This window comes from Neopsephotus bourkii, unplaced genomic scaffold, assembly GCF_033783945.1.
Source record: "Neopsephotus bourkii isolate Nb327-2 ecotype Australia unplaced genomic scaffold, CSIRO-AGI_Nbou_v1 NB_1615, whole genome shotgun sequence".
Lineage (NCBI taxonomy): Eukaryota > Metazoa > Chordata > Aves > Psittaciformes > Psittacidae > Neopsephotus > Neopsephotus bourkii.
This window is the reverse complement of record NW_026902090.1, coordinates 8,405,819-8,432,080: the sequence shown is the minus strand read 5'-3', so window position 1 is coordinate 8,432,080 and position 26,262 is coordinate 8,405,819. Positions and strand designations below refer to the sequence as shown.

Sequence of the window (26,262 nt, the reverse complement as noted above, 5' to 3'; positions counted from 1 at the left end):
ATACAGGAATAAAAGTAAGCTCAATATATGGAACTCTGGATAAAAATTTAGGTTTTGTTAATATGCCTTTGTTTAGGTTTGGTGCTTTACTGGATTGCGCCAAGCAAACTTTACAGGCTGTTTTTAGGAGGTCATGGTGAAAAGGATTTAATCAGCTTCTCTAAATAATCCAAGCCGATGCCAAATGATAAGGAATATTTTTTCCTAACATCTAATCAATATTTTTTTTTTTGAAAAATATATCATTTTAACCTTGGCCTAAAGCCAGTGGCTATCACTTCCCAGGTAGTTTATGCATCTGTTTTTACGCTCCTCTCCAGTCTTTTCTATTTATTGAAAAACACATTCCCTTCAGCTGCTCTACACAGATCAAGTTTTCTGAGTCTCTTTTGGTGTTTTGCAGACTTCAGTCTGTGTGCCTTGTTCCTGAAGCCCACTCCCCAAACTTGAAAAAACTCTGCTTCTGGTTACAGTTTGACCCCAATTATTTAAATAAGAATAATTATTCCTTGGATCTTCTATACAGAACAAGGTAATGCACGTGGGAATGAGACTTGCTTTATCTTGGGTTGTAATTGTCTGGCTTTAGCAAAACAGTATACATTCCAAATAATGCACTGCTGTATTTGTTGTCAGGCAGTTACCTCCTGTACTTTTTGCAGTTTCTGCAGGGTTGTTCTTGAACATTTGACTTTTCCATGCAAAGTGCAATATCTTTTCCTTGTGGTTACTGAAATTCACATTGTTGATTGCAAACTGTGTCCAATTTAAGACTGTTTTTCAATCCTATCTCACAGAGTTTTTGCACTCCTTGCACATTCCTTCTGAGCTGTAAAGGGACACACTTACCTATGTCCATCTCCATGAGTTATATTGACTGTTTCTGCTCCCAGTCTTGCCCAAAGAAGGGTAAATAGGGTTTTGTTCCAGAGAAATTCAATTTCTGCAGTTTTTTGGGGGTTAATTTCAACATCAAGATATTTTGCATAAACTTGGTCTTCAGAGAGGTCTCCACTGCAAATACAATGAAGACGGCAATGGTAAGTTTAGCAGTGTAGAGACTGCTGACCTCAATCATTCTCCACAAGGTTTGTTACAACAGAAATCTGCACTTGTGCTGTTCTTTGTGACAGTGGAGGCCCAGAACTCAGTCGTTATGCTCTGAACAGGGAGAGGATGAAAACAGTAAATGGGCATGAGGCAGGAAACCACTGGGAAATAACAAGGGGTGAGGCAGGGGCTGCCTCCGGTACCCATGTGGGCTGTGTTTTGCACCTATCTTGGCAGGGAGAGCTTCCACTAAGGTTTCTGGGAAGGCCTTTAGGAAAAAGCTGGACAATTCTGTGGCGCTTTGGTCTGCACATACACACAGAGAATGCATGGAAACACTTGTTTTGGAAGACAGTGGGAGCTGCTGTATTAGAAGTCAGTGGGAGATGATAAGAACTATGAATGACGTTTGCTGGCCAGCTTATATAGATGTACCATTTGTATTGTAGTGATGGCTTTTAATATCTCCTAGGTAGAAAGGAGGTATCCACTTTGCAAATTTGATAAGTTTGGGCATAGGATTGCCATGCATGAGATTATTCAGAAAGTCGCCAGCACAGCAAAGCCTTGTCAGCGCAAGGAATGAAGTATGCTGACGTGTATGTTGCCAGGCTAGTGTGGGAGCGGTTGTGCTAAAGTGCATGTGAAACTGGTGAGCACCATATGAATTATGTTCTTTCCACAGCTGTACATTTGTTTCTTTTCTAAGAGCAACTCAGAGAAACACAGAACTCATGAAAAGGAAGTGATTTCCATTTCCTTTTTGCAACCATCCATGTACCTTATCTAAATCATAACTCTTTTCATAATCTGATGTTAAGTAGAATGTTTGCAACACGGAATAAGCTTTTGCACTGCTGAAACGTGTGGAAAATGCGTAGATGAATGTTAGCAGCTTTAAATGCTATAGGGAAATATGAATTTCTCTTACCTGGCAATATCATATTTTTTTGTGTTGCCCTCTGCATCATGGAAAACTAGTTTTATGTCCCCTCTCGTTTTCTTTGCACCAGACAGCTGGATAAGTACCTTTTGTCTCCAAGCTGCATAAAGAAAAGCAAAACAAGCTAGGTTCTCATTAATATGAGCTACCTAAAAACACTAGTTTAGTGGAAAGTTCTTTTTTCCTAACTGGAATTAATTTATGTTGGCAAATGAAAGACTCAGTGAGCATAAATATTAGTAACTAATGTAGTGGGTTTTGTCAGAGATGTTGGCAGTTGTTTATAGAAGCACCATAGGAGCATGGCTGTTAATTACATCAAGGCAATCACTTTTCAAACACACCAACAACTGTAACAAACCTTCTCCACTTACCAGCAAAAGGTGGGTCTGCTCCTGTGTTTAAAAAATACTTTTGGTTTACCCTCTCCAGTTTGGCTGGAAATCTGTCAGCGTAGTGCCCCATCATTGGACACCCCTCTTTTGGACATGGGAAACAGTCTCCCTAGGGAAAATAAGAGCATCAGTTAATGAGGAGTATTTTTTCATCCTAGCTCTGACGAAATGAAGGCTGATGATGCTGTTCTGATCTTGCAAAGCCGTGGCAGTGCTGTATGTTGAATATCTTACCACCAAAACCTGATGCACTTGTTGCAGACAACAGCTCCTGCACCCTGCCGTACACCAGGATGTAGAATGAGCAGGTTTGATACTCATGTCCGTGATGGTCTGAAACTCCCTAGTTCGAATCATTTTCAGCTAGAGTCTAGGACAATATATAAGCCAATTTTACCCTTCTAGTGGAAAGCAGCTTGCCTCCATTCATGTTGCAACACCATATGGAGGTGAAGAAAAGGAGCATCATTCACAAATGCATTTATTTACATACTCTAATAAGTGTAAATTGGAGAACAGTCAAGGATTTTTGGAAGTTCCAAATGTCTCTTCTTCCAGCCAGGAATTAGTAGGATAGCTCTATCTAACCTATGTTCTCTTTGCATAAAGGTTTATGGTGAGAATTGCATGGGGTTTAAGTTTTTCCCCCTATTTTGGCTATATTATCTGTGCCTCAGGATTAATTTCCCAGAGTGGAATAGCTGATGGAGCTGCTGTGCCTCACTGTGCTTTTCCTCCTACCAAACCACCCCGTGAGAAGCACAGTCACCAACATCCAAGTCTTCTGCACACATAGTGGGACCCATTATGAGTGTAGAGACCTGGATCATTTTCCTTACAGAAATTCCACACCCATTCCTGGTCTGATATACTTACCGAATCAAAGGAATCATAACTTTTGCAGGGATATCCAAAGAATCCAGTGGGATAGAGGATACTTTTGAAATAATACTCATGGCTGCGGGAGTGATGGCACCCTCCAAAGACTGTAGCATCTGTGGGAACAAAGTTTATGAACATCAGTGAAATAATCTCCTGTTACCCTGCGCAAGGGTTGCACTTGTCTCACCATGGAAACAGCTGAGGTATGGAACAAGCAGCAGCATGGTCTTGAGAAGTTACTGTTTTGCCTGGGGTTTATCCAGAGAACTGTGTGCCAGTTACCCCAAGATTTCAAGTGGGATACATTGATCTGCTATAGCACAGGAGTCACTTTTAAGACAATGGCATTAATTACAGTTTTAAACAGCTTAACAGAGCAAGGAGACTCCACCAGCCTTCTGCTGACCTCTCCAAAGCCTGTGAACAGAGAAGTCTCAGGTAGAGAGGTGAGGCATGTACAGTCACTGGAAACACTGACAGCTTTTGCCTAATTTACGGTGTAGAAGGGTCAGATGAGCTCTGCAGCATCTGTGAGAAATGAAAGATGGTGGTGTCATGCTGCTGCTTTTGGTCATGGCACGAGCCTGTGTCAGCCTGGAAAACCTCCTTCTGGGCCTAGGGGTTTGTTGGACTGGGTTGTTCCCTGTTCCCTGCCTTTTTGTGTTCTGCAGGTTCAATTTCAAATTAGAGGAGCTAAGCTTGGGCCTATATTGAACTTCCTTTCCTACACTGTTCCCTGGGGATTACTGTTCTGATCCAGCCTTCATTGTTTCTTATTTCCCTCTAGATCTTACAATTAAATAAGCAAAACCCAATTTTGTTTTGCTGTTTTCTCCCAAACTGACAGTTACTTTCACAGTTAATATTTCGGAATGGAACGAAAACAAAGTACTATGCATGTTGGGAATGTATGTTTACCTGCAATGATAGCTTCAAATTCACTTTTTTTCATGTCTGGAAGTAAATCAGTGCATCCACGCATCACAGTTCCTCCATTGGGGTAAAAGTCCAGGTGACCAGTGGTGTTATATATTCCAAACCCTGAGATACACATGTGGTGAGGTCAGTGTGTCAGTGACATGATGCCCATCCCTGCAGGTATTTACTTGCACATGAACACTTACCTACGGCAGGAAAGTGAGCAGCATTACTGTGAATGATATCAACAAAGTTTGCATCTGAAGGATCCAGCCTCACCTCAGGAGGAGTGCCTTCAAAACAGGGCCCAGCAGGGTCTAAACCTAAAAGAACCCCCCCATTTATTGTTTGAGGGAGGGAAGGAAGTGTTGCACGTGTTAATGTATTTTGCCAACTTACAACTTCCATTGTTCAGTACTGCATGAGGCATGTTGAATCATAGTAATGTGAATGGTAAGCTAAACTGAAAAGAAAAGGTTCAAAAACATGGTTTTGTGAACCTTTCTATAAACTTATTTCACCAGAAGTAAAATATTTGCCAACGGACTATAGAATGGCATCATATTACCATGAAGAAGTCATTTTATTACCTTTGAGCTTATTACTGGCCTGTAAAGCTTTACAGATAAGAAAATCTAAGGATTCTTGACATGTTGCTTTTTCTTTGCATAGGGTTTGATGTAACATTACCGTCATTCACTGGATTAAATATAAACTATGTCTTTTGCTCCACTAAAGTCTTCCACTACAGTTTTTAACTTAACTAGAGAAGGAAAATGTAATAATTACCCTCGTTTCTAGGAAGCACGAAGTTTGACTCCTCTCATGAGAGGTGCCTCCAGCATTGCCATTTAATTCCAGTTTACAGGCCAGTGTGTTGCAAGTTTCTTTCCTTTAGACACATGCAATGTCAGCTCTGCACATCGGTGAACAGCCTACCTGTTATCCGTCTGATGCCTGGAGTCCTTCTTCCTGCCTCTCCTGCAGTGTGTGCTCCCAGGCTGTGGCCAATTAAATGGATATCATAAGGGGAGCATCTGGAGACTTTCTGATCATTGAGGTGGTGGTGGGAGACAAGAACACAGGCTTTAAATAGCAAGCAAAGAAGGTGCCTTACATTAAGGGCCTTCAGGAACGTCTAGACTGACTTCCTGCATAGCAAACTGGCTCTGAGGTTTTTTTAAGTGAGTTCCTTGACTTAATTATTGTTTAAATTACACTAAGACTTGATAGAAAATGATCTGATCTAGAATTTAAAATGCCTAGTGATGATGGGACCACTGTTGTAGTGTTGGTGTATGGTTACCATATTCAGTTACTCTTGGTGACAAAATATGAACCTTCTTTCTCATTTGGATCAAACCCTAATTTAATTTTTGTCAGAATAATTTCATTTTTTCTTTATTTACTCATTTATGGAGCATTTTTTAATTGCATATTTGTCCTCAATGTGCATACATAGAATATGTGATAACACTCAATAGTATTTTGGCTGACATGCTTAGGTGGGGTGACATTTCTTCTCCTCTTTGCCACATGTCAGCTGTACAAGACCTGCACTGTTACGTTATTACACATGCACTGAAGGTGGAAATGGAGACTAATCAATGTGTAGGCTGCATGCAGGGGATATGTTTCATTCAAGGATTTGCTGGATTTTGTAATGACCAAAAACCAACTAGGACTGGTTGCTAATTCGTTAATGGTTTTACACCAAGTTCTGTTTTGTAATGCAGATGTATGCAGAATGTATCCAATAAAAGCAGATCTGTAGTACTGGCCTGTCTACCTTTAGTAGTAGACGATAGGTTCTTCTGAATACGATTTACTGGAGTACTTCTGTTTACAGTGCAGCTTAACCTTTCCTAAAATCAAACTGCAGAAATTTATAAACTGGGAAAAAGGAAGTCTAAGGAACATTTATGCATTTTTCTAAAGGAAGAAAAAGAGGCCTAGACTGCAAAAGGTGCAGTAATAGAGATATTAAATGAAAAACTGAACGCATCTTCAAGTGACCTGGGATTTGCAAGCAAAGAAGAAAGATACAGAAGCAAACATGTGAGGCTACATAAGAATCTCCTAAGTAGAAACAATCGGTTGTACCCCAGCAGATTCTGGAGAAGTGCTGTTTTGTATTCAGGTGCTTGCAAAGTCAGCACTTTGCCGTGTGGGCGCTGAACTACTTCTTGCAGCACTTCAAGATGAACACCTCCTGACCAGGATCAAGTCTGTAGCCAGGTAGCGTTCTGATTTTCAGCATGTCTAAGCACTCATGAGTCTTCCTGAGGTCAGCAGGAAATGCCAATACTCTTAAACTTCACATCTGAGCAGTTCTGTGCTGTATGTGCAGCTGTGAACGCTTGCTTTTGGGAACATGAAGTTCACAACTAGAAGGCAACTGGAGAATTTATCATGCCTGTAGACAGCAAATATAGCATTGTCAAGTGAGTCAGCTCCTCCTCGTTTCAGCTGTGCTAAGCTGAGACACTAACTCACTTCTAGCACAAGTATCCAACGCTGGCAAAACTCTTACAAACACTGAACTCACAGGCCTTGCCTCCTTTCCACGGACTGCTTTCTTGCCTGTATGATCATATGGAAATGTTGCCATCTACTGGCTTTTAATTAATTGGCACCTCTTTTCAACCACATCACTTTGGGTGCGTCTTTTGTGGCAGCACAACCCCTCCATATCCATTTCAGTTGTAGGTGGTAAAGTTGTGCCTTTTACCTTTAAAATTTTGATGAGATAGGCAATCTCAGCCCCAATGACACGGAGGTTGTTCACTGCACTGATGTAGGTGCCTTTTGCACCTTCTTTCCAGTCGACAGCAATACAGTTGATATTTTCCACTTCCAGTAACAGCTGATGTGGAAACACATAAAGTATTTAAGGAGATGAAATAACAGAGATAAAACTGAAATTGGAATGAGCATTAAAAGGTAATATAGTAATACAATTTCCCAATCTTTACTAAGCAGGACTCTTCACTGTTGCCTGTGCCATGCTGAAACATGCATCTTCTTGCAAAACAGAAAATAACAAGCTATTCATCCAAAAAGTATTAATTATGAATCACCATAATAAAAATATTTTAATCTATAAGCCATTTGCATACCTATTTGAAGTAATCTGGAAGAACCATACAACAGCACAGTAGTCTCTATGCACAGTATGTGACTTTCTTTGGGAGATCCTGTTAGCTTAATTGAATAGCATAGAAAGTAGACTTATTTACCAAGTACCTTTAAAACTGAGAAAGTCAAAGTCATGTCAGACTGGAAAGGTCTGGAATAGAGGAGAAAGTTTCTGTTTCAGTAAAGAAAACTAATGTGTTGGTCACTTCAGTGCTAGTCAGTCTTGCAGAGATCAGTGATTCTTCTAGTAGAAGAACTATGTATTAGATTCTACCATTGTAGCTTTCTGTGACTAAAGCTCACTTAAGGTTTGAGAAAGGACAAGTGGAACCAAAGCATAATCCATGATAAACAGCTGAAGGTGAATAACAAGGAAAACAGAAGGTTGAAGAGATAGTGCGTTGATGCCTGGATGTCCTCCTTTCCTGCAGGCACTCTAAGTTTGTGCTATGCAGAGGCAGATAGATCTGCTGTTTCTTTTCAAGTGAAAAAATTAGAAATTTAATACTGTAGATTAAAAGTATTCATAGACCTATGAAAGAAAGTGATGTGCAGGTCTATGACCAGTATTCAGTACTGGCCTTTTTCTAGCTTCTCATATTTTTGTGCCTGTGTGGAAGAAGCACAAACTAGAGTAGATTTTGCTTATCTATCAGAGCCAAGGCTGCCACTGACACAGTAAACTCTGCTGGTTTTGTGGTAGCTTCACATTTCTTATTTGAAATCTCTTTTTTTCTTTGCACTTTGTAATCAAAGAAAAAGGGTTTGTTACTGTTTTGTTGGGTGTAGGCTTTTTAAGAACTGAATAGTGGTCAACCAGAATAGTATTTGTACACTAAAACTCGAGCTTTACAATTCAGGAAGGCCTTTGACTGAAGGACATTCTAATTTCTCCTAATGGGAAATGCAGTGAGTCAGTGTGGCTATTCTGATATTCTGACACCAGTGCACAGGCTGGGGACATCGGTGTTTGGTTTATTGCTTTGATGCAGTCTGTAGGGTTTGGGAATGTGAAACTCTCTAGAGAAACCTAATGTCAGAGATGTCCAAGAAGCCTCCACTATGCTGCATCTTCCAGAGTGGGAACATATTTAGGTGTTTGTGAAATTTGCTTCTTGATTGGTATCTGCCACAACCTAATGAACTGCACGCTGGAAAGTGAACGTGAATGCCTAAAGGATACTGACAGTTTGTAGTTACAATTGCTGTTGGAAATCAGAAGCTACTCTCATACCAAGCACATTTCTACCACCCAGCCTTCTCTTCCAGTGCTGTCAAATCCATGAATGATGAAGGTGGTGTTCCTACTTGAGGAAAAACGTGAGTTTTGGATCGTTGAGGGGTTTATTGCTGAGATGAGCTGGTTTTGGAGGAGAAAAAAAGAGAAAAAAGTTTAATCTATTTGTACTTTCAAACAGTTTAAAAAAGCCAATTAGGTCATCAAGGGACTCAAGGGACTACTTTGAATGGACCAAGTCTGATTTTTGCAACTCTGGAACCCCTGTACCTCTCCTTTCTCAGTTCCACTGTGGTTTCTGAGAAGTTGTGCCCATGTGGTTTCTCCTGCTCCTGTCTATTCTGCTTAATGAAGGAAGAACCCCCTTATATGGAATGTGAAGTAACCTAAAGGGGCCACAATGTCCAATGCTGCCTGTTGGCTCTAGTTGGAAGAGCTCCTTCTAGGAAAAGCCCACCAGTTCCACATCTCCTGGTTCAGCTTGCTTGTTCACTGACCTGAGCTGTGGCTTCAGTGTGTTGCAGTGCATCTAAACAACAGGCTTTGTTATTCTGTATACGTGATGTTCATATGGTGGTTTTGTCATTCTACTGCATAAAGGCAAGAACTGTCAGCAATAAGGGTGAAGCATTGCTGCAAGCTTCTTAATTATAAATATTCCCTTTTCTCTGAGAATGACATCTGTCTGTATTGTTTTCAGACAAATACAGGGTCTGTGATGTGAGCTCAGGGAGCTTGGGTGTAGAAGGGCTGTGCCCTAGATCACAGATACATTTTAGTGGCTGGGAAGCAGTGTAAGTTGACTTGTTTTACTAACAACAGAAGTGCTGAGTATCCTGCTGCTGAATGTATCTTGTGTGCTCACATGAACCTGCTCTGCAGGTTGTGAAAGTTTATTGCAGGTATAACTTCTCACCCTTAGAGAGCCTGAGTTGGACTCTCATTGTGGCAAACAGGATTGCTGTAAACTATGATGTCTGCAATGGCAGTGATGGCATCATAGGTCATGCTAGAGGAATCCTAAACATCCCTGTGCAGCTCAGGGGACACTAGGTTTGAGAGCCTGGAAGGGATTTAGTAGCTTCATAAGCATTTGCTGAAGTGGTCCCAGCTCCTGATCTTACAGGTTCCTCTGTATTGCTCTGCTCAGTATTCCAGTGCATGAGCAACCTGAGTAGTTCTGTCTTACTTTCAAAGCGCAGAGAGGCAGGTAAGAATATAAAATCACTCTCATTTCACTGTGGGTTTGGAAGCTGCTAAAATCAGTCTGCAGGGTTTTAGTTTTAAAGCTCACAATAACTTCACAGACAGCACTCTTTGCTCTCCTACCTGCATACACAGAAGGCTCGTTATTGGAATGAGTCTTCAGCTTTCCTCAGAGAAATAAGTGCATGCAAAAGGCAGTCTGCCATAGCCCATATCCTTCTGCAGGAAAATGCCAGGAAAGCTGTTCTGTCTTACAGTTCATTCACAATATTTTTGTTGTACTTTATCCGAAAGTACTTAGTACCGTACCTTCGACTACCTTCTTATTCTGACTGGCTTGCCTATGATGACTGACATAGACCTTTTAAATAATAAACAAACATTGTAGGTTTAATCAGTTCTTGATGTTAGAAATAAATGTCACCTGTGAGTTATTTCCTGTTTCTCTGGTGTAGAGGGAGAAAGTGATGTTCATATCGTCCGGATTGTCAGGCAAACCTGTCAGAAGTCTCCCTGGTATCCCAGACCAGGGTGGATCATCTGTGAAACAGCCAATCCTGGGGTAGCAAACTTCTTTACCTAGAGTAGGACAAACAACTGGTTTACATGTTGGACTTTCTTGTGCTCGATGATCTATTTGAGCCTACAAAAGTCTGAAGAACAGAAAGGTAAGGATTTCATTTTATGATGAATTTTGAAACTCAGATTCATTCTTGTTTCCTTCATGGATATTGCCTGAAGCAGGTACACACAGGGAGCTAAATAATTTGAAGATAACCCAGATGCTGTTTTGATACCATTTTCCAGGCTTGTAAAGGATTAATCTAATTTCTTTAAAAAAGTCTTGCAAGAAGTGCTGTTAGGATTACTCCAGCATGCTTCCCACTCCAAAGCATCATGTCTCTGCTCATAGGATTGAAGGATATTTATGCAGTGACCTTGCACTGTTAATAAAATGGTAATTTCCTTCAATATAGTAGCTTTTCCTAGATCAAATGGGTCTCTTGTTCACTTATGATCAACTTTTATGTTTCAGCACTGTCTCTTGTGCTAAACACCCTGTTGCTGAAAGGTTCTTTGTATACAGCAGTCACATAAAGACAGCTTGTACACTGCTTTAGTAGAAGCAGGACACGTGATTCTGAATTTCTCTGTGGATTTTCAGCACAGTGTTATCTCTCAACAATAAAATTTAAACAGAGCAGAGCCTTTTAGCATTAGTTCTATGCACAGGAATAGACATTGCCACACAATTACCCACACAAATCATACTATAGCTCCAGTGTTAAATACCAGTCATCATTTCCTATATATTATTTCATCTGAATTCACCTTCTAGTGGTAGTTTTCATGGATGTAGTGTCTCACCTGCTACGGTGCCAAGGAGATAAAATGCAATAATCCACATTCCAGCCACCTAAAGTAAATTGAATATACAGGTTAAGCATTTTATTTAGAGTGATTTGGCCTCTTTAAGAGCATTTATTACAAAGGGAAGCTTAAAAACCTGCACCTGAGAAGGAATAGTTTCATACACTGGTTGGTACACAATGGGGACCTGTCAGCTGGGAGGAAGCTTTGCCGAAAGAGACCTGAGGGTCATGGTGAACACCAGTCGACCATAAGCTTGCAGCAAAGACATCCAGTAGCATCCTGAGCTGCATTAGGTGGAGTGTTGCCAACAGGATGAGAGAGGTTATCCTTCCCTTCCACTCAGTTTTCCTTTTCACTGCTTTTCTTGCACAGCCAATACTGTATCTAGATTGCTGAGGGAGTGAATCAGCTTATGAGGTGCTGAGTTTTGCCTGCTGTGAGGACACAGGTGGGAGATATACTAGAATAAAGATAGTGATACCTGTAGCTTGGTAAAGTCTTCATGCTTGAGAGCTTGGGCCCCTCACTACAAGAAAGACATTGAGGTACTAGAGTGTGTCAAAAAAGAGCAAAGAACCTGGTGAAGGGTCTGGAGCACAAGCCTGAGAAGACATGGCTCAGGGAGCTGGGGTTATTTAATCTGGAGAAAAGGAAGCTCAGGGGAGACTGTACAGCTACCTGAAAGGAGGATGGAGCAAAGTGGGGAGCAGTCTCTTTTCCAAGTAACAAGAGATAGGACAAGAGGAAATGGACTCAAATTGCACCGGGGGGGGGGGGGGTGTAGACTGGAAACATACCTTCACCAGAATTGTTGTCAAGCACTGGAATGGGCTGCCCAGGGAAGTGGTGGAGTCACCATCCCTGGAGGTATTTAAAAGACATGTAGATGTGACACTTAGGCATATGGTTTAGTGGTGGATTTGGTAGTGTTAGGTTGATGGTTGGACGTGTTTTTTTTTCCAACCTAAATGATTCTATGATTCTTCAGGTTGTTCATGCTGCTTTTTACTTGGGGCTCTTAGTATTTTTGCACCATTGTACCCCTTACTATATACATATTCCTTTTCTCTACACTTTCCCTTTACACGTGGCTTTCCAATGTCAGGGGTTCCATTTATTTCACCATTCTGCTCCCTTCCATTTGCCTCATTCACTGTTCTCAATTTCTTCTTCTTCAAAGTGTTTTTTGTACCACTTGCCTTCTATTTTCAACATACTGCTTTTCTTGAAAAGCAAAAACTTTGAGCTGCTGCCCTGGTCACTGAGATAGCTCATTAAAAGTAATTAAGGAAAAAAATGGTAAATTTTAGTAGGTTTAATCTTGTTATGTGGGAAATTGTCTACAAGAGCTATTCTTGGACATTTGCCAATGTGAGAAAGTTAGAAAATGAGCTTTTTAAAGGCCATTGACACTGCCAAATACCCTCAGGAACAAACAAGAACAATTGGGAATTTCACAGAACATGTCCTTGGATTACGTCTGTCACATGTCAGACAGGAGGCATGTATGATTCCCCTATGTGAGTTTTTTGGTGGAAGCTGGATTACTTGGCTGTAGTGATGCTGTTCCCTAAACAAGCCAAATGGAACAGGTCAGAGTACAGAGAGTGTGTCTCATCACTCTCTAATAAACTCTGAAGTCCCTATGTGGTAATAGCTTGTTTTTTATATGGTAGGGCAGAGGAGCAAGGCTGAATATCTGGGCATTGAGCTGGAGTTGCAGTGTGCATAGCTGAGAGGAATCATGAAATTTCATTGGGAATACAATTCTGTGCCCAACTTTAACATTACCATTGATGTAGGTGACAAAGAAATCTAGCTGCTTGAGGAGAGTGGGAAGCAGAGAAGAAATCTGGTGGTGATTAAGAGGAGGAGGGAAGGGGATCAGGAGTTATTCTAGGCAGCTGGTAACACAGAAGAACAGAGAGTTCCTACGTGTCAGCCAAAAGGATCACCTCCATTCAGCTGCAATATCCGTCAAGAAGTACCCATTATCATGATGAGAACCTGATGGGAGTGCAGGAAAATCACAGAAGATGTGGCTCGTCAAATAAATTGGAGAGCTCAGTGGGATTTGTTTGTGTTTAATGGAGAGCTCTCATGCTCAGGAGATGTATAGTCCATGTCAGGAACACGACAGCAGGAATGATAGTATAATTTCTTTTCAGACCCTAAATCTGTAAGGCAGCTAATGAGTAATGACTGTAGAAAATGTGGGAAGTTGTTGTCAAATAAAAGTGATCAGTAATTTCCTATCACAGATTCTTCCTTTGAAGGCAGAAAGTAGAAATGAACATGTAGCAAGGTAAGCACTGGAAGATGCAGATTTATTATTTTTCATTTCTTTATTGTTTTTGTGGAATGTTGATTCATTCTGTTACTAAGAGAGATGTAGTTTGGGTAGCAGATGTTTTTTTTTAGGGGGTAGGTTTTCTACACTAATCCATGTTAGGGTGGTGAGGCACTGGAATGGGTTACCCAGGGAGGTTGTACATGCTCCATCCCTGGCAGTGTTCAAGGCCAGGTTGGACAAAGCCTTGGGTGGCATGGATTAGTGTGAGGTGTCCGTGGCCATGGCAGGCAGGTTGGAACTGGATGATCTTAAGGCCCTTTCTAACCCTAACTATTCTATGTTAAATGGCAAAAAGTTTGCAAGGAGGTTAAGAAATTATGTCTTTCTGAAAACAGTTGAGGCAGCAATCCATTCAGTGGGGGAAAACTGCCACTGGGCATTTAAAAGGCTTAGTGCTGAACAAGAGGAACTGGAATGACTTGTTTGTGAAAATGATCTCAGCCTAGCCAGTATTGCTGGCAAGAAGGCTGCTGAACACTTAGCCCAATTGTTATACTTAGCTAAATTAAATTGTTATACGCAGTGGACAAAGGACATGCACTTCTGAAGCAATATCAGCACTAAATATTTCTAAATTGCTGTTTAGCTCAGAGAAAAAAGAAAAAGAAGAGAAAAGAAAGAAAAATGAAACATTCATAGGATGACATTGCAATGTACAAAACCTACAGTGGAGCAGTAATTGTCCTTACGATAGGCCACCAGGTCATTTTCTGGACACTAGACACTGTTGCTCAACCTGTGAGCCATGGGCCACTAGTAGATGGTTTGTGAGATATGAGAAAGTCTGCATAATGACTGTCAGCAGTGTGCTTTTAAGTCCCACACATGTACCCACACACCTTCCTCAGGACACGCACACAAACACAGACTATTACTGAGAAGCAAGTCCAGACCTCAGCCTTTTTAGTTATCAGCATTTTTAACCTAATACTCTTACTCCAGGAAATAGATATTTTTTTCCATCTAGACCAAGATATGTTGTTTATCTGATTGCTGAGAATTTTACTCACCATTCTCTTATCACTCTTCTTCTCTGGTGAGGAGTAACAGATTGAGGCAGAATAATGAAACCCTCTACAGGATACTCAGTCACGAAAGAAAAAATGGCAAGAAACTGTCAAGTTACATCACTGAATTCAGTTACATGACATGACAAACTAACGTGACACTCTTATAAGATCAACACTCAAGTCTCGTGATACTTTGATTTTAATAAGATCTGCTTTGCTATTTGATATTTTATTTAAGAAATTAAAATTATATATATGCATTATTACAACAGTTAAGTAGATGAGAAGTTAAATGCATGGATTAAATAGATTAAAAATTGAGCAATTACTGCATTTCAGACTATAATAGCAAAGAACTAGAAGGCAACTCCTGAATTTACAAACACAGCTCTTGCCATTGCATCATACCATGATGAAGCTGTGGTCATGGGTTTTTTTCAGCTGCTTTTTGACCCTGTTATTCAATGCTCATGATGAATCATCACTGATCAGGGTTTTATAGGAATCAGTTTCCTCCATTATACTGCATGCCAGCTTTCAACACTGGTATTGCTGGACATGAGCTCATACTGAAAAAAATAGACATCTAGACTGAGTGATTAATAAATAAAAAGTACAGGTCATGAATGTTGGATTATGTTTTATAGTTTGGGAAAGTAAATGTTGTCATACTGCCTATCATACAGAATGGAGATGAGCATCTGAGGAAGCAATGACTGAAAAGGCCTTTGAAGTCTTGCTAATGTATTACTAGTGACTTTTGAAGTGCCAAGGAACTTGTTAGTCTTTGTTTCCATGCAGTTGGGAGAATAGTATTTTTAGTATATATATTGTATTCAATACATAGATGGAGAAGATATTATTTAAAGATTACAGAGGTTTCATTGGTCAAGAGGGATATTGAGAAAATGGAGGTTGAGAGTAAGTCTTGTTGGATCATCATGAGAATAGAAAAAAAGGAATGCAGAGTAAGACGTGAAGAGAGAACTTTTAAGACTAGGAGTATGAAGGCTCGAAGTGTAAATGGTTTTTCCCCAAGGGTGTAACTTCAGACCAGAAGAGGAGCAGTGATGCTTAAAAATGCAATAGTGGCAGAACAAGAATTAGCCATGAAAAAATGAAGTCTGGTGTGTTGTCCTGAAATAGCCATTGAGCTGAAGTCATAGGGGAAAAGCAACATAGCTAGTTTTAAGATGAAGTTTTGTCACATTTAACGTGACAGTGAGAAGTGGAATGGACAAGGGTCTATGTCCTAGATGGTGATTTCCACTTCTTCATCCTGTATTTCAAAGAGGCCAGATGGGAAGTAAAGGGTCATCTCAGCAGCCTATGCTGATATGGGGATCAGCCTTTGTTAATATCATTGTGTTCAAAGCAAGCAGCAGTAGAGCAGGAACAGCTCCTTATGCAGTAACATCCCCAGTGCTAGCACATTTTCACATGTCAACAAAACCAGTTGTGGCACCTTCTGTCCCTTCAGTTGCATGTGGTCTTTCCACTATTCAGGTCAGCTTTTCCCCCTTCAGTACAGTAGTTTATGTATCTTTACCTTCTTTCAAAATATTCACCGTTTATGTTTTCTCCCCCCATCCTTTCATGCCTTACCACTCCAACCATACTTCCTATATTTCCTGCACTGACACTGTCCTTAAACAGAAAATATTTCGATCAGTTCTGTCTTTCCAGTCTTTTATTTTAGCCTTTCATATTTTTCAGTAGTTTGGCACAGCGCTCAGTTAACAGTGTAAAGGCAACACAAAGGAGAACCCATCTGGAGTTTAGTATATAAGCCTTGGGTATAGAAATCACAGGTTAAATTTCCTGCTTTCAGCAGATTCTTGCATGGCTTTGAGCCTGAGGCATTTAGAAAATACTTGCAAGTTGCACACTGAAGTATTGTAACATAACCCAGAATGGTAAAAGAAACTAAGGAAAAGAAATCACATTAGTGTCTGTAGTCCTCATAAAGGGGACCGTATATGTACCTACCCATATACAAATGCCTGAAAGTACACTATAATTTTGTTTTATTTGAATGTGATTTTGTTGTTCAGTCCATTCTCTACTAGTATACAAAGAATATCATCTTTTCTAGGCACAGTCCCTGTTCAGTATCTCAGACACACCATTTGACCAGACTATCAAATACTGGAAACTGGTGAGCACAGTACTGGACATATTTAACAGTAGGTATGTCACTTTTGTAATGGAACAAAGATGTTCAGAACCTTTAGTGCATTTCCTTCCTCCAAACCACCCAATATGAAGTAATAACCAAGGCAGGTCTCACATAGATTGTCTGGTCTGGGTAACAGAGTTTTCTGAGTGTCTACTGACCTCTTAAACTGAATCAGAGACAGTGGACTAAGGCATTAACATGAAATAATGACTCGTAATAGTGATCCAATTCTTTTCTTAAGGTGTTTAATGTGGAAAGTACTCCAATAAAAGGTTAGTGAGTATGCAAAGTTGTACACGTATTTGTTCATTACTGGAGGCTCCGGGAAGAGTTGGGCTTTTAAGGTATTTAGGTCAGTTGCTTAGAAATGGTGAACAATTTCAAGAAATTATGGCATAATATTGAAGAAAAGCTGTTAAACAACAACTCCTTGGCTTCCCACTTCAGGACTTCATGCAGTGTCTGCCCTGATTTCTGAAATAATAGGGTTCTCCCCACTGCTAGTCATACACTTAAGCTAACAGAGACAATTATGATCATTTAATCTGACTACAAGCATCATAAAACCTTCAACAGACATGATTCAGTTTTAGGAAGTGGCCATACCAGTTCTAAGCCAAGGAGGGAGCCTTCAGCTGACTTGTAGCCATCATCTGGTCACTTGTCTGTCTTCCAGGAGGATCCTCGCTGTTCCTGTTCATGATTAGGCTACTTTCTAATTTTGTCAACTCTGAGACCAGCACTGCTTGCCTTTTGCCATTTCTGAAGGGCACAATAACCCTTGCTGTTGACTAATTCAGTTTTCTCTGTATGTGCCTACCAAACAATGTTTGCTATATTCTTCCAGGCAACAGCTCTGTAATTTTTCCCCACTTCCACTCTCCCTATAATGCTTAATTATGTATCCTCATCTACCCTCCTTTTAATTTCAGCTGTTATTTGTGCTCTTAGGCATTTTCACTTAGAAAAAAAGTCCAGATTCCATATGCAAACACCATCATTTAATCTTCCTTTAAAAACAAAGTTGTTTCAGTCCTACATTACCTTCGGCCCACTGATTCCACCCTGTTTTCTTAGCTGCATCACATTATCACAGCCCAGAAGTTCTCATCTCCTACTGGAATTTCCTGGAATTGAAAAGTTTGAAGCCTTGTAGCTCCTGCCAGTCTCCTCAGGATCACTCTGAGTGCTGCTGTTTGCTTACTGCCTGTTGACTCAAACCATACCGTTCAGCCTTGTCTTTTCTTAAACGGGAGTCCTTACAGTCCTTCAGCCCCCACCAGCAGTTAGTAAGGACACTCCCCCCAGATCCCAACCAAATTTTCAGCCACTTACCACTCTGAATGCAGCAGGGGTTCCTGATTTGCAAGCTCCCTTCAGCCAGCTCCCTGTCAAATTCTGGTTGCTACCGGCTCTTTTCACTTGGAATTGGTCCCACAATGGTGGGTGCGGACCTGCCCACACGGCGTCTAATTATAGGCTTCCTGTGGGTGAGTACCTTTGTGAGAATGATACCCTTAATGCGGGATATAACAGATGTTGCCTTTTCTTGTCTCTCATCGTATCTAATAGATGAAAATTTTCACCTCTTCAAAGTTTTGCTATGGATTTGAAGAAAAGCAAGACCATTTTAGACCTCAGAGTGGGTTGTTGTATATAATGTTCGCAACAGTCAATGTGAAATGTCTGTGTTAGCTGGTTATTGTAAGGTCCTGTTACAGGCAATGGGCTGAGCCTCCTCTGCAGCTTAATTTTGCTGCCCTGTGTCACCTGCTAGAAGTCACCAGCTATCTGCTTCTTATCTGACATACATGCGCTGTGAAGCAAACCCTGGTACATTTTCATGCAGTCAAACATGTTTATATTTCTTACAGCTTCTTTTAAAAAAAGGGGGGGGGGGGGGAAGTGTTACACCTTAGGGGCAATATAGGTATCTGAGGATTTGTTAGCTTTTTCTAGTGAAATTACTCAAGCTCTGTCTACCCATTACCATTTTGATTAATCTACGTCCTCTTAGCCCAATTGGGATCCACAGATTAGGTTTCTCTACCCAATTTCAGCTTAATAACCCCCTGTCCTGTTACTACGTGTCCTTGTAAAAGTCCCTCTCCAGATTTCTTGAAAGCCCCCTTAAAGCATTGAAAGGCCTTCTCTTCTCCAGGCTGAACAAGCCCATTCATGTCATTCAGATTCTTCTTTGTAATGCCTTCTTGATTTCTCCATCATGTAAGTCTCAGGTTCTCTTCTGTGCTTTGGAGTCTGTGGGTCAAAACTGACACGACCCAAACCTTTCAGTTCCTGGGCAAGACCTCAGGTCACACTGCTATCTACAGGACGGGTTCAGGCAACTGTATGAGAGTGACTACCACCCTTACACAAGGAGTGATTCACATGCCTAAGGGCAGGAAGTAACTTGGGTTGAGTCTGCTGCTCATATAAGAAGCCAATTTGTGGTCTTGAAATACATGCATTGCCTGAGAGAAGATACAGTTTCAGAAATAACACCAGGACTATGTTTTTCCATATGCTGAGCTGTACATAATGCACTCAGCCTGCTAGCCATTGTAAAAAACAAGTCAAGATTGTCTCACCTTGCAGCATGTGACACCTACATGAATGTTTGGATCTGGGTCTGGTTCTTGTTGGTAAAGTGGTACAAGCTAGTGCCATTTAGAAATCATTAGAAACAAGTCTCAGAGGAATCTGGAGCAAGCAGTGGCTGGTCATGACTGAATATCATGTTTAATTACTGCTTACAGTGAAGACACGTGTAATTTTAGATAAGACAAAACAGATCTAGCTAATAAGAAATTATCTGCAGTTTAGTCTACGTTCATTGACTGGAAGATGGAAATTTGGCAGCAGTTATGGAACCTGTATCTCCTCAGAACGATGTAGCTCATTAGCGAAGTCTGGGCAGGAATGAGGCTGGGGAGCCACAGAAAAGGGATAAGGAATGTCATGGGCCGCATTTGTCAAAATACTGGCACGTAAGTTAAATGGAAAGCAGCCAGTGAAACCAATGCCTCTATTAATGATGAAACTCCTTCACCAACTGCTGAACATCTTTGTGTGAAAATCAGACATGTTTTCTTTCAGGGGACCTGAATTGCTGGATATGCTCAAATATTTTGCTGTCCTTTCCACAGAGTTAGTTCTTTGTGTGTGTGTTGAAACAGGGCCACCAAGCACACCCGCAGCAATGCAGTCACAAATTGGAGCAGAAGCACATGCTTGCGAGAATACCTCTGGGGACCATGGCTCACAAAATAGCTGAAAACTGCATTTGGCAAGAATGTAAGCTTACTAACTTCTGTAGTTTGCTTTTTGATCTGCTCTGTATTTTATAAGTGGCAACCTGGTTGATACAGAGGGACCATATACATTCTCAACAGAGTTTCACTGTTGGTGTCTTTCAGAGTATGCAGTGGTGAACATTAATGTAGGCCAGTATGTTAAGTTTTAATTAATAGTAAAACAGAATTTCTAGCCCATGTTGTAAGGTTTTAGGAATGGCCAGTTTTTCTGGGTCTGGTTTTGTGTCTGAAGAGAAACAGTAGGTTTTTGTGGACAGCAAGAAAAGGCTGGCTTTTGCAGTTGCCTCTGAGAATATGCAAGCGAACAAATCCAGGTGGTTTTATGAGTGACAGCTTGAGAATTATCAAGGACATAAATGCATTCTGATAGTAGTGGCCTTCACGTAGGTAGGAAAGAGAGGATCAAAACACTCACTGAGAATCATGTCCTCTAAAGGAATCTCAGCAACTGTGTTTCAAGTGCAGCAATACATAAATTACCAAGGGTTTCATAGAAAGATGAGTGAATAAATTTGTAAAAGCAACATTCTTCTCTCTCATTTCAATTTTAGATTGAAGATGGTTAATGAATTTGTTAGCTTCTATGGAGGTCATTGGGATGTAGCTTTGTGTATTCCATCCCCTACAGATTTAACAATAGTATAGACAAAGACAGCTCACCTTCTTGGAGAATCTTACCTTTAGTCTCTGAGTGGCAGGGCCATGAATAAAAGACTTTCTTGATATTTCTATTGTTTAACTCCAATGTGCTCATTCTGGTCAATCAAACAAATCTTATATTGAATAGAGACAAAACCAAATTGCCTTAGTGTATCCTTTCCAGTGCTGCACAACAGCAATAAAAGGATGATTTTGGAAATAAGTATTTATAATCCTCCATAATAGATTCTGCTTGCTAATTAAATCAATCAAAGCAAGCAAAGATAATGTCAAGTTCTGGTTTTGTGAGCTGGAGACTTACGGAGCATAGTATTTAAAGGAAATAACACTAGGAGAGTATTCCAGAGCAGATGATGAAAGTAACTGAAGACAGAAAAGAGTCAGTAGGTACAGTGGGCTTACTTTACAAATAATAGTCAGAATTAAAAGGAGGAGACTGAAGTCTATTATTCTGAATGCTTGCTCTCCTATTAATGCTAGAATATTAAAGTTGTTTGAAAGATGCAAGTGAAATAAAAGGGAATAACTGTAGATTTGCCTTGGAGGTTGAATGGCAAATGCAAATCTTCTTGCATATTTAGGTCAATATAAGAATAGCTTTCACCATCTTGGATACAGACCAGTGGCTCTGAACAAAGCTAGCCATCTAGGAGTCTGGATGACACCTACATTCAGTCCCCAGCTTTCCTAGCACCAAAAAAAGGAAAACTTGTGGGATGAAAAGGGGATTGACATCAATGCCAGCCTGTATTTTCATATATTGCCTATGCTTCCAGTGTTGAAAAACACTTGCCCCATCCAACCTTGTGGTAGCTGGGAGGAGAGGTATGTTTTTCTGCAGAACAGCAATGTAGGCGTGCTCTGCTTGTGCAAGGGTTGGTGATGATGCATGTTCCTTCCGGAAGTTTTTAGATCCCTGATAGTTAAAGATAAGGAACAGATTCTTGGCTCTGTTTTATCTTGGAAATATGCCATAAATATAAAATTGGGCATGTTATCAACATCTGCGCCTTAATTATTGGAAACAGGTTAAGTTCAAGCAGTTTGGAGAGTATTTGAAATTATGAAGTCCCTGATAGTGTGACACTACAAAAGAAGAGAGCCATGAGTTTTATAGAGAGCCCATATAGACAGATTAGCTGATAGGTCAGTGGGTAATTGTTTGCCCTCCTAGTGAACTCCAACCCCAGTCAGCTTTGGTTTTGGAAGAATAATTTAACTAATTGCTGGGAATGCATAGTTTCATTTCTGCTTCTATCCCATGAGCTGCCAGATGTAACTGTTAGAGCCAGAATACTCTGACTACATCAAAATGTCAGTAAAATTACTTTCCAAGGATACCTTCTATGTAATGTAACACATTTGAGAATTGGAGTGTCTCAGGAAAAGAAGTAATTTTCACTGAAGGAAGAGAGTGTGGTAAACAGAGGTAAATAATTTCACTATGAAAATATCCAGGAGGATATGAAAGAAAGGAGCAAGGTGATGCCACTGCAGGAATGCTAACTGGGAAAATAAATGGACTTGCTGGACTGAAAAAGATTAAAACCAGATCTCAGATCTACCCAGAGTACCTTCAGGATGTGTGTTCTTGGGCATTGAACCACTGTTATCATTCACTCACTTCTGGTATGGCAAAGATAAAGACTCTAACCTAAATTAAATGTAAAGGGAGAAGTCAGAAGAGCTTATAAAAATGTAACTATGAAGAAAAGAATTAGCTTTTTTTTTGGGGGAAAATATTTTTGGGGAGGGGAAACAGAAGCCTGAAAAGAGAAACAAAACAATTAAAAAATCATGTGGGAGCATACAGAATACAGATTATCTAGATAAGGAAAAAACCCTCATGATGTGTTTTTATCTCGAGATACATGTATTATGGGGTTTTCCATGGGGTTTTCCATGGGGTTTCTATAATGAAAGAAGCTAGCAAGTGGCTGGCCTATAAAATGATATAACCAACAAGATAGTCTTAAAGGCAGAATGGAGGTGCTAGGAACGCTTTTTGTAGAAGAGCCTTGTCAAGCTTCCTCTCTAACAAAGAGGAAAGAGCAAAAGGACTTTGGAGGTTTATTCCTGCAAGACTCTGGTTCTTTTACAAGGATTTTATCACTGTATTCTAGGATATTAGAGTTGCATGAACAAATCTGAGAAGTCAGAGAAATAAATGGATATGATCACAAAAGGGAAGAGAGATAACTGTATAATGTGAAAACGGAGGTCTTCACCTATGGGTCTTCCATCCCTGGTGGTGTTCAAGGCCAGGTTGGAAGAAGCCTTGGGTGATATGATTTAGTGTGGGGTGTCCCTGCCCATGGCAGGGGGGTTGGAACTGGATGATCTTAAGGTCCTTTCCAACCTTAACTATTCTGTGATTCTATGAGTTCTATTTAATTAATTTTCATTATTGTGCTTCTGGTTCTGGGCTGACGTATTTATGAGGGATATTTTGATAGGCTGTGGTTTACATAAAGAAGAGAGTCTGCTGTGTCCTGCAGTATAGTATTTTAAGGAGTAATGGGTTCAAACTTAAACAGGGAAATTCAGGTTAGACATAAGGCAGAAGTTCTTTATTGTGAGGGTGGCAAGGCACTGGAACAACTGGAACAGGCTGCCCAAAGAAGTGGTAAATGCTCCATCCCTGGCAGTGTTCAAGGGCAGGTTGGACAGAGTCTTGGGCAACATGGTCTACTGTGAAGCATCCCTGCCTATGGCAGGAGGTTGGAACTGAATGATCTTAAGGTCCTTCTCTACCCAAACCATTCTATGATTCCTGTTAATGGAGAAGTGTGACAAAAATGGTCCTTGTTTTCTCAATAGCAGATCTGAGCAATGTGCTCTCACTGACTCCTTGCTTGAGCAGAGGGTTGGACCAGATGACCTCTGGTGGTCCCTTCCAACCTCAACCATTCGTGATTCTGTGATGTGAGTGGAGCAGAGAGTTAGCGTGTTGAATTACTTATTATTGCTGCTCCCTTCTTCTAGAAAAGATTTAAGAGGCTTGTTTGTATGTGTGTTTGTTTTACCTTGCCCCATTGCCAAAAGAGTGTCATGAGAGAGAAAAGAGACTGAGGCTGAATGCTTTATGTGGTGAACAAATGCTTGGGTATTAAATGAAATTTGTATTGTAATTCTGAAGCATTCATATTGTTGTGGAATATTTAAATAACACAAAAGACTGAATACAAATCATAATATGTTCTTTAAAATCCTAGACAAATGAAGCACATTTGATTAAAAAAAGCGCTACCTTTCAACATGACAGCCAAGCATATCAAATGGTGCATCTCATTGACGTTTTAAAGATGCAATTTAAATTGTTCTTAAAAGCTGGCTTACCTTGTTGTGAAATTGTGAAAGAATTACTGTTCCAGTCTTTGTCAATGGCAGATTGTCTTGTGAAATACCAAACCCTCGCATTTTTTGGACTGGCTTCATTAATACAAAGTGATAGTATCCTAAGGTTTCATACAAGTAGCAATTTCAATTTTTAAGCACACAAAGAAACAGGAGGAAGTCTATTTTCTACCAGCAGCACATAGCTGCTGTCAGCATTTTTTTTCACCTTTAGCTCATAAAAATAAATCTCTCTTGCTCTGTCCACAGATGTACATGCAAAGGGGTGCAGTGTTGATATTTGCTAAACAAGGATTGAAGTCAATAAATGGTATAAGACAGGACAACATAAGGAGAAGAAATTAATGCAGTATTTTATTTTTAGCTGAGCTGACTGGGTGAGAAAATGTGTATTTTTAAGTGGTCTAATCAGCTGGACCACATTTATAGCAGAAGTCATCAGCCCATATGAGCTGTCATGTTTAGTCAGAATGCCGTTCAAGTCAATGGCTTAAAATTGAACAAAATGAGGGCTTGTATTTTTGAAAGTAGCAACATGATTTATTATTCATGAAAACATGTAATTAATTGTTAGAATTGCGAAAGTGGCACAGCCAAGTATGGAGGCAGAAGGGGATGGGCTGTGTAGAAGTCTTGAGTTCAACAGGACATTGTTTCCTTCTTGTGAAAAGCGATGGCCTACGCTGCAGTCTCATGCCATTAAATCCAATGACCCAATCCAGTGCCTGGCCCTGCTCCATGCTTTTCTTTGACCCTGAAGAAAATACCTTTTGCTTCAGTTCCTGACTGTAAGAAAGGAAAAATAAGTCTTTTTCCCTCCCAAGTCTCCTTTATTTGTTTAACTCTGGGGCAGAGAGCCATGCCTGCTTTATGAAGGATGTTAAAGATGGCGTAATTATTAGCTACAGGTATTTCCCAACTGCATAGAAGTACCTGGAGGGTTGTTTTGTACTTCTCCGGGGAAGCACAGAGGAGGGGAGTCCCTACTTATGCAAGAAGGTCTTCTCTAAGGAGTTTCCCTAAGGGGTAGAGAAGGATGAGTTCCCTGTTCGGGATGGTTTCTGGATCCTACCCTGTGATGGTAAGGGTACTGAAGCAGTGAGTCTGAGAAGGTAGACTGATGATTTGTCAGCTTTGCTGCAAACATCCTAAGCATGCTCCTCTGGCAAATTTCATAGGAGGTGACTGGATTCTGACCTCTCAAAATCCTTGCTGCATGGTTTGAAACACACGTGTTCATCATTCATATTTAGCCTTGTGTAACACACCTCATTAGCACCTTCTGGTGAACCTCAGTGGAAGTATTCTGGAATAGCTAGGTGTTAGGATGGGACAGAACAGAGTTGCTCAACATGATTCACATGCAGGATTTATGCACCCAAATGACAGATCTAAAAATCAGCTGTTTGTCTGAGCCACAGTGGGCAACTAAAAACCACAAGAATTTGGGGGGGGGGGGGGTAATTTGTATTGAAACAGAAATAAATCATAGCTTATTTTGTCTGATGCAACTACCACTCTTAGTAGTTTGGTTTTGTTAACCTGTGTAATCAAAATGCTGCCAAATTTGGAGGGAGCAATGCTGTATCTTAATGCAAATAATTCTGCTTAGGCCTGACTTCAGTGGCTTCAGAAAGGCAAGGCAGAGGTGAAAATTCAGCTTCACTGATAAAGAAGTTATACTGATAATGTAACTTCTTTGAAGGCTGCCAGAAAATTGAAGATCCTCAATAGTGCAGCATTGTTTTGATAGAGAAAATGACCACGTCAGGTATAAAGAAAGAGTCCCAGCTAACCTGATGTTCAGCAGAGATGAACAGAACACATCAATGAGCTCTTCCTCAGGAAAAAAGGCAACAATCAAGTATTTTCCTGTACATTAAGTTATCCTGCTTGACACACAGTGTGCTTTGATAGTAGAGTTTATCAAGGCCTGCTCTACAACTCATTACACAATCCCAGCTCCTAAGCAGTCTTTTGGATGTGCTGCTAAAATGCTGGTTAAATGTGTTCTTCAGGAAGAAAGGGCATGTCAGGCAACAGCATTCAAACTCTTATTCTTCTATTTAGAACTATTCCTCAGACTGCTGACATAGAAACAATCAGATCCTTCCGAAAGCATGCAAGGGTCCTTTTCTTGAACAAGTAAGTAGGCACTTTTAAAGAATTTTGCTGTCTATGCTGCTTTTTTCTTTTATCTGTCTTTTTTTTTTTTTTGTAAGTTTTTTCTTTCTCCTTTTTTT

At 40.4% G+C, this 26,262-nt stretch overlaps 1 protein-coding gene across 2 annotated transcripts; it reads right to left on the bottom strand.

Moving 5' to 3' along the window:
- Positions 1 to 828: 828 nt before the first annotated feature.
- Positions 829 to 18,366, bottom strand: LOC133222749 (pancreatic lipase-related protein 2-like). 2 transcript variants are annotated; one of them, XM_061372778.1, is made up of 13 exons: positions 18,021 to 18,366; positions 14,507 to 14,570; positions 11,138 to 11,186; positions 10,194 to 10,348; positions 8,561 to 8,686; positions 6,920 to 7,054; positions 5,128 to 5,236; positions 4,395 to 4,511; positions 4,189 to 4,311; positions 3,265 to 3,383; positions 2,368 to 2,497; positions 1,982 to 2,093; positions 829 to 1,014 (listed from the first exon to the last, which is right to left on the bottom strand). In XM_061372778.1, exons 2-13 carry the CDS (start codon positions 14,507 to 14,509, stop codon positions 846 to 848), a joined length of 1,347 nt encoding a protein of 448 aa, XP_061228762.1. In that variant the 5' UTR covers positions 14,510 to 14,570; positions 18,021 to 18,366; the 3' UTR covers positions 829 to 845. The 2 variants fall into 2 exon arrangements, with proteins under 2 accessions (XP_061228762.1, XP_061228763.1); XM_061372779.1 differs by lacking the exon at positions 14,507 to 14,570.
- Positions 18,367 to 26,262: the final 7,896 nt, after the last annotated feature.